We start from the raw sequence: 9,203 nt of genomic DNA, 5'->3' as shown, positions 1-9,203 counted from the left end.
ATTTTTAATTGCCTCCCTCAATTTTTAAAGGCTGCATTCTATCATATAGATATAAGTACTCTCATATTGATAGAAATGAAAGTTATTTTAATATTGTATTACAGAAAGCAATGTTTTAAAAGTGTTTCTTAAATATCATTTTATACATATGAGAATATGATTAAGTTAACCCAACACCTATGACAATATAGGTAATATTGACCTTTTAGTCAATTTTATGGGTCAACTATTTAAAAAGGAAACCATAAAATAGGATGACATTCATACATATATGAAACTTGGTATAAAATTTCACATCCAACCTAAGGTCAACACATTTAAATTAACTACCATCTTGCCCTATTATATAAATATTCTTCAAGTAGCATGTGTATTAAAGGCATTCACAACTATTATTTAATGGCAATGATAAATGAAAATAGGTATCTGAAAATAAGAAGGTGGACTAGGAAACAACCTTCAGTGATATTGGCTTAAGATGCTTTTCTGGAAAGCACCGTCCCATAGAAGGGTCTAGGAAGGGAGAAAGATGAACTTTCATGTGGGAAGTTTTTAATATGAAGATCAAGGATTTAAATTTGGGAAGACCCAGAGTTGGATGGCAAATAAGGACAAAGACTGGAGGAATAAAGAATTAAGATGAGGAAATTTTCAGCACCAAGGAAGCATAAGAAAAGAGAATCAATTCATCAGGGTGACAAAACTCATGAGACCCTTCCTCAGAGAATAAGAGACAGAATTTTATTGGTTCAGTAATTTGAAATACCATCACAGGAACATGCAGAATTCTAGGATACAATCTCTTGAACGATGAAGGTTCTCAGACAGATGGAGGAAGCATAGAGTTTCAAGTCTGTGAGGGGAGGAAGCAGCTGGTGCTACAGGACTCACTGATCTACATTCCTGGAGATGAGGTTTGTGTTCGAGGCTGAAACACTGTGAGAGGGTAGCTAAACTGTTGAAGGCAGTAATAATCTGCCGTATCTTCAGTTTGAAATCTGCTGATGGTGAGAGTGAAGTCTGTCCCAGACCCACTGCCACTGAATCGGTTGGAGACCCCAGATGCCCGGGTGGATGCATAATAGATGAGCAGTTTAGGAGCCTGTCCTGGTTTCTGCTGGTACCAGGCCAAGTAGTTCTTCTGGTTGGAGCTGGATAAAATGTTCTGGCTTGATTTGCAGTTGATGGTGGCCATCTCTCCTGGAGACACAGATAAGGAGACTGGAGACTGGGTCATCACGATGTCCCCACTGGCACCTGAAATTAGGAATGTGTAAGAATTATATATTGCATTGAAAGTGTGTTACTATACATAAATACCTACTCTCTCTATATATAAGAAATCCCATTTATGCATCATAAATAATCAGCCCATTTTATACTACATTGTTCATACTATAAGTTACAATCTTTTTTCCAAATTTATAAGAATATTGATCTTCTAAACTTCTCACCTGAGACCCAGAGCACCAGGAGAATGAGGAGCTGGGGCTGTGACTTCATCTTGCTAAACCGTCTGAAGCACTCAGGCCCCGTCTCCAAGGAAACCCCATTAATAGAGCTCTGAGCAGGTCAGCCTGGTATCCACGTGGCTTATGCAAAGTGTCGGAGAATATAAAAAGAAGCATGCTACACAGTGTGTTGTGAAGACACAGAATAGAAGACAAAAATATCGCTATCATAGGAAATCAATTGTATGTCAACTAAAGGTCCCAAGTTTAAGACTATACTTTTCAATATAGCACAATTTTAAAATGTAAAATATTTCTATAATCAACTGTAATTTTTAAAATTTTCCAATCACTTTTGAGCAAATGAATTAATTTTGCAATAAATATGGTTTTGAGTGTATAATTTCAAAACATAATTAAAACATAAATATGTGAATATACATGACCTATATTCATTCAAGTAGATAAAATGAGAATATAGTGAACAGATTGATGATTCTCTCTTTGACTTCTTTCTGAAATATATATACATATGTGTATATCAATTTCCTCTTGGGCATCTAAAGACAACTCAATGTTTCCAAAATCAGACTTCCAATATCTCCTTATAAACAAACACTGTCTCTGAAAATGAGTCACCAGGTACTTATCAGTCACACTTGACATCATCTTTTACCACATTTTAAGTCATCCCCAATCCTTTTTGCAGCAGATGTAAGAGATGTAAGATGTCACAGTTCTGCCTGGAGGTAATAGGTGAAATAACTTCAGCTCCCAACATCAAAAAGAACAGTTCTTCACTAATTTCCGCAAAAATAAAAAATATAATAAAATATAAAATTGCAAACTTACCCAAATAGCCATTATTGCGAACTGTTTTGTGCATAGAACATTATTTTATGAACAAATCAGGCAGCATCAGTGACTTCATAACGCTTTCCTTTTGAGAGATAATAAACATACAATCACATCTACTGTGGTTCCAAACCTGATGGGCCTGAGAGTTCCTCCCCTGGGGCAATGCCGTGACTAAGGGTCAGTAGGGCAATGTGTGGCCAGGCTGGATAAAGGTTTATCACTCCTCACCATGGAAATATTCAGAGAAAGAGATTGAGGCAGGGAAGCATAATTTTTTTACAGAAAACAAAATTCTTTCTCGGGATTTCAACTTTTGCTCAGAAAAACATCTCTAAAGCTCCCAAGAACTTCCCTTGAGGCGGAGCATCCTAAGCATGTATTTTTCCGTGTCTAATTGATAAGTTCATCTTTCTATAGCTCATCTACTATGAGATCATTACCTTAGCTGAGGGTCCCTTTCTCAGGAAGTCAGGAAAGGTGCCCACACAGACCAACATCCACCAGGAAGGCACTACCACTCAGTCATATTCTCACCATGTTCTTGTTCCACCACATAGTTGGGTTTACAGGGTGATGACACATTTTACAGTTTTCCCTCAATTATCATATTTTGTGCTTGGTATTCCATCAAGGTATCCTTATGTGTATGTATATTTTAAAATTTACTAACAGCGATATGATTTCTATACTCACATTTCTGGTGCCTCTCCTTGAAATTCCATGTGAACTTTAGCATCAATAAAACTTTTCCCCCTTGATGCTGAACCCTTTCTCTGAATTTTGTAGTAAAAATTCCCTTGATTTTAAATTCTGTAACCATATTTTTTTGATTGTGTAGAACTTTATATAAGTTGTCTCATACTATGTATTTTCTCTTGTAAAAAGCATTTTCTCCCTAATTTTACATTTATTTTGCAATATTTATTTGCAATTTATTCATGTAAATATATTGCTGCATGTATTTTATTGTTGTTTTATACTATAATTTTGAAACCAGCTGTTGATTAGAATGTTTGATGTTTCTCTTTTTTTGCAATTATGAAAGAAGTTGCTTTAAATGTTCTTATTCATGTACCTTAGAACCCCAAATATCACATATCAAAAAAGTGTATAACCCAAAATAAAATTAATTTCTTATAGGGTATAAAATTTTCTATTGTTATACTGCCCATCTACTCTTGCTTTCACCATTATAACTCTTGGCATATTGGTTAATTATTTTTAATAATTTAAAAAAGATTTATTGATTTGCTTTGTTTATTCCCATCCTCTCCTATCCTTCCCCCAATAAATCTTTCATCTGTTTGCTCATTGTTTGCTCACCTTCTCCCAGAGGAACCAGAAACTGAACCTGGGACTTCCCACATGAAAGGCAAGTGCCCCACCCCACTCCTCCCATATCAACAACCTCTTTCATCATTGTGGCACATTCATTGCATTTGGTGAATACATTTTGGAGCACTGCTGCACTGCATGGATTATAGTTTCCACTGTAGTTTACTCTCACCCCAGTATATTTAGTGGGTTATGGCAGGATATATAATGTCCAGCATCTGTCCCTGCAATATCATTTGGGACAATTCCAAGTCCCAAAAATGTCCCCACATCACATCTGTTCTTCCCTCTCCCTGCCCTCAGCAACTACCACGGCCACTTTCTCAACATCAATGCCACAGTTGCTTCCAATACTAGTCACAATAGTTCTATAGTGGAATACCAGTAAGTCCACTCTAATCCATATTTTATTCCTCCATCCTGTGGATCTTGGGTTGGTGATGTCTGCTCCACCTCTTCTTAAAGCACATAACACAAAATGGGTTGGCTTTTAACAATGTGAATTTATCAGCTTACAAACTTACAGTTTTGAGATTGAGAAAAATGCTCAAATCAAGGCTTCATCAAGGTGATGCTATCTTCCCAAAGCCTGACTGCTAGTGAACCTGGGTTCCTCTGCCACTTGGCAAGGCACATGATGGTATCTGCTCATATCTCCCTTCTCTCTGGGTTTCATTGCTTTCAGCTTCTTGCTTCTATGGCTTTCTTTCTCTTTCTCTGTATTGCATTCTAAGTCTAGTCCTTTTATCATATTTTTCAAGTTCTTTGTTTCTTTATTTACCCTCTAAACAGATGTTCTATCCAATGCTGAGAATGGTGGATTAATGTCTCAAATTATTATTGTAGAGACATCTGTTTCTCCTTTCAGGTTTGCCAGTGTTTGCATCATGTCTTTGGGGTACCCAGTTTAAGTGCGTAAGTATTTATTTATTTTCCTTTTTAATTTTCAAGTGTTTTTATTTGCAGTAAGATAACATTTCAATTACCTTATGTGTACATACATATATATATATATATAAAACAGCCATTATTTCCCTTGATGCCTAGGGTACAATTTTAAATATTTTTTCTCATATTTGGATCTACCAACATTTCCATGTGAAATTTATCAGAAAAATTACATTGAATTTAAAAAAGGATATTTTCTTTGTTTTTATTCATTAGAGAAGTGTTTTACAGAACAGTCATACATAAAATATTGGAATACCATATACTCCCCTATTATTAACATCTTGCAGTGATATAGAACTTTTGTTACAATTGATGATAGCACATTTTTATATTGTACTGTAAACCAGTATCCATGATTTAATTTACTCTGTAACCATATATGTAATCTAGGATTTCCTGTTTTAATCATATTAGGTATATTTTTCATTTGTTAATTATATTTTTTCATGTTGTTTTACTGTCAACACATTCATTGCAAAAACATTTTCATCACCCAAACAGGAACCATGAATATGTTAAGGCTTTACTTCTTGTTTCTTAATCCCACCTCATCCCCTGGACATGTTAAGTGAAATAAGTCATACACAAGTATTTATTATTTTTATTTCTCCTGGTTGAATTGACCTTTTGTTTATACATAATGTCCTTCATCTCTTAGAACAGTTTTAATGTTCTCCATCTCTTATAAGAGTTTTCCATTAAAAAATACACTTTTTGTGATGTTACTATCACTATTCGTGATCGTTTTTAGTTATTATTTGCATGGAATAACTTTTTCCAAACGTTCACTTTCAGCCTAATAGTGTCCTTGCATCTAAGGGGCGTCCCTGTAGACAGCCTATGGATGGCTCATATTGTTTCTCCATTCAGTCAGTCCATATCCTTAGATTGGGGCTTTCAAGCCAATATCATTCAGTTATTATGGTAAAGGCATTATTTAATTCATCCATTTTATCCTTTGACTTTCTGCTGTCATTTCTTACTATTGTCTGTGATTTTATCCTTTTAGGTACTCTTCCTAATAATTTTCATTTCTACACACTTCTACAAACATTCATCATTGTATTTTCCTTTCAGACTGCAGCACTTCCTTTAGTATCCCTCAAAATTCCAATCTAGTGGTAACAACCTTTTTCAGTTTTTGTTTGTGAAGACTTTAAATTCAACCTCATTTTTGAGGAGTGATTAGCAAAATAAAAATTTTTAAGAAACTAGGCATCTAATTAAGCTGGTGTTTTTTGTTTTTTCCTTTCAGGACTTAAAATACATCATACTACTGCCTCCTTTCCTCCATGGTTTCTGATAGTTTGGCACTAATTGATATTGACCTTCCCTTTTTTTTTTTGTGATGAATTCATTTTCTTTTGCTGTTTTCTGATTTTTTTTTTTTTAATCTTGGCTTGTGGCATTCAGAATAGTAGACATCTTGGAGTAGGTCTGTTTGAATTTATTCCATTTGGGTTTTATTGTTTTTCTCCACTATTGATATTTATGTCTTTTTAAGGGTTGGCAAATTTTCTGTCATTATTCCTTCAACTATTTTAACTGGCCCTTTTCCATACTCTTTTCCTGAGATTCCTATAATGCATATGTTTATGTGTTTCATGTTATCATTCTGTTCCCTGAGATCCTGTTCTATTTTTCACATTCTTTTGACTTTCTGTTCCTCTGTCTTTTCGAGTTCAGATGTTCTGTCTTCTAATTCACTAATTCTGTCCTCAGCCAATTCAAATATGCTGTTATATGCTTCTAATGTATTTTTAATCTCATCCATTTTGTCTTTCATTCCCATAAGATCTGTTACCCGCTTGCAAGTTTTCAAACTGTTCTTTACGCTTTCCTCATGTCTTCTTAATATCCTATAACTCTTTAGCCATATTTTCCTTCAACTCCTTGAATTGATTTCGAAGGCTTGTGTTAACATCATTGATTATTTGTCTTAAATCCTGTGTCTCATCCGGATTTTTGATTTGTTTGTTTGCCTGGGCCTTATCTTCCTCCTTTTAAGTATGGCTTCTAGTTTTTTCTCATGTCTAGGCATCTGATTATGTTGATAAATTTACTCTGAGACTTAATTTCTCTCTCTTGCTTAGTGTTTTCATTTCCCAGCTCCTCTTTTAATTTTGGTTCAACTTATTTTAAAAATTTAAAATTGCCATGCTTAAATTAATAAAAGGTGGGCAGGCATCCACTAATTAACAGCAGAGCAGATCCAAGGGTCCTGGGATATAAGCGTCTCTAAAAACTGTTTTTTCCTTCTTTTAGTTTCCCAGCCTGCTGGCACATGGCATTCTTCTGCAAATATTTTCAGAGAAGTGTCTCTTTCCACCTCCATTTGCTAAGCTGCTCAGGGCCAAGATTCAATGCAAACCTTTTGACCAAACTCGCTGAAAAGAAAATACTCTCCACTCTTTCCCTGAACTCTCCCTCTTCCCAGGGAAGAAGACCTCTATTCACTTTTCAACTGGCCACAGTAATCCACCAGTTCTACTGAGTCTACTCACCTTGAGGTTGGGGGATTGGTCCTATTCACAACTGTGGGGGTGTGTAACTCACTATTTTGTACTTAGCCTCTTCTCTCTTTTTCTCTCTCTTAAATGATCAGCAGCACTCTCCTGACCTACAGATCCCCAAAGCAGCTCCCTTGATCAGCCTTTTGCCTTTCTTTCATTGTTCTTTTAAGAGAGCTGAGCCCTGAAAACATGCTCTGATGCTATTTGCTCAGAAGTCTCATCAGGATTTTTAATACTTTCTTTCAGCTGGCTCATATCTTCCTGTTTCATAGCATGGCTTTTAATTTTTTCTAATGTCTCATCTAATCATGTTGGTGAGTTTACTCTGTTAATATTTCTCTCTTTCTGAGGATTTTAATATTGAGAGGTTTTGTTTCACAGTAACTCTTTGATTTTCTTCAACTTATTCTAAATCTATAAAAATGCCCTAATTAAGTTATATAAACAGGTTCATGGACCCTCTAAAGAAATGCAGACAGCATCAAAATGGTCCTGGGGATAGGGACAGGAGAGACTTTTCTAACCTGCCAGTAGATGGTGCTTTTCAGCAAACCTTTCCTTTAATGTAACAATTTTTTTGTGATCTATGTATCTTTAAAAAAAAGACAATTTAATAAAAACAAATAAAAGTAAGTGAAAAAGGAAGAAAAATAGAAAAGAAAATACCGCCTGCAAAAAGATCTTGAGTTCGATTTCCTACATTTTCTTCTAGGAGTTTTATGGTTGTCTATTTTAAGTCCTAGAAACATTTTAAGTTCATTTTTGTATAAAGTGTGAGATAAAGGTCCCCTTTCTTTTGATTAGAGATATCCAGTTCTCTCAGCACCGTTTGTTGAATAGACAGTCTGGTGAAGCTGGGAGTTCTTAGCTACCTTATCAAAAATCACTTCACTGTAGATCTGAGTATCTAATTCTCAGTTCTAGAATTGGTTCCATTGGTCAATGTGTCTATCTTTATGCCATTACCATGCTGCTTTTGCCAATGTAGCTAAGTAATATGCCTTAAAGTCCAGAAGTGAAAGTCCTCCAACTTTATACTTCTCTTTTTTCTCTCTCTCCCTCCTCCCACCCTGCTGTTTTTGCTGTCTGTGTCCATTTACTCTGTGATCTTCTGAATCCATTTCTCTTTTTGTCTTCTCATTTTTTCTCCTCTAGGATTAACAGAGATTCAATCCTGGGGACTGATGATGGATAGAGGTTCCCTGTCTCCTGCAACACCGCAGTTCCTGGTTGTGCTTCACCTTGACTCTCCCTTTCATCTCTTATTGTGTCATCCTCTTGCTGTGTGACTCACCTTTGTGGGCACTGGCTCACTGCTGTGGTTCAGGTACTTGGCTCACTGCTGTGGGCACTCAGCTCACCACATGGGCACTGGTTCATGACCCAAGCACTGGCTTAGTGGACAGGCACTCACGTGAGCACTTGGCTTGCTGCATGGGCACTTGGCTCACAATGCAGGCTCTTACACAGGCAGTCATCTCAGTGAGCAGACACTCGGCTCACCACGTGGGCACTGACCTACCATGCAGGCAGGCTTTCTCTTTTATCTTTCTTACCAGGAGACCCCAGGGATAGAACCAGTGTCCTCCCATATGGTAGGTGAAAGCCTTACCCCTTGAACCACATCTCCTTCCCCTTTATTTCTTATTTTTTTTATCTTTCTTTTTTAAAAGATACATAGATCACACACAATGTTAAATTAAAAAATATAAGAGGTTCCCATATTCTTCACTTCCTACACCCTCCACTCCTCTCACCTAAACAACTTCTTTCATTAGAAATGCTATTGATTTTTGCATATTAATCTTGTATCCAGCCTCTTTGCTGAACTCATGTATTGCTTCTAGTAACTTTGTTGTGTATTTTCAAGGATTTTCTAGATATAGGATTATATCATCAGCAAATAGTGAAAGTTTTACTTCTAAATTTCTTATTTTGGTACCTTTTATTTATTTTTTTTAAAGATTTATTTATTTTTATTTATTTCTGTCCTCCCTCCCCTCCCCCACCATACCTTTTATTTTTAGGTAGCCTAATTGCTCTAGCTAGACTCTCTAGCACAATATTAAATAACAATGGGGAACATGGGCATCCT

At 36.0% G+C, this 9,203-nt stretch overlaps 1 gene segment (V, D, J or C); it reads right to left on the bottom strand.

The window, feature by feature from the left end:
- Positions 1-740: 740 nt before the first annotated feature.
- On the bottom strand, positions 741-1,508 carry LOC131274093 (immunoglobulin kappa variable 4-1-like). The segment is given in 2 exon segments: positions 741-1,257; positions 1,455-1,508. Coding segments are annotated over 2 exon segments (411 nt in total).
- Positions 1,509-9,203: the final 7,695 nt, after the last annotated feature.

This window comes from Dasypus novemcinctus, chromosome 17 (assembly GCF_030445035.2).
Source record: "Dasypus novemcinctus isolate mDasNov1 chromosome 17, mDasNov1.1.hap2, whole genome shotgun sequence".
In the NCBI taxonomy this organism is placed as follows: Eukaryota; Metazoa; Chordata; class Mammalia; order Cingulata; family Dasypodidae; genus Dasypus; species Dasypus novemcinctus.
The sequence above is the reverse complement of the archived record's forward strand: the minus strand, read 5'-3'. Positions and strand labels throughout refer to the sequence as shown.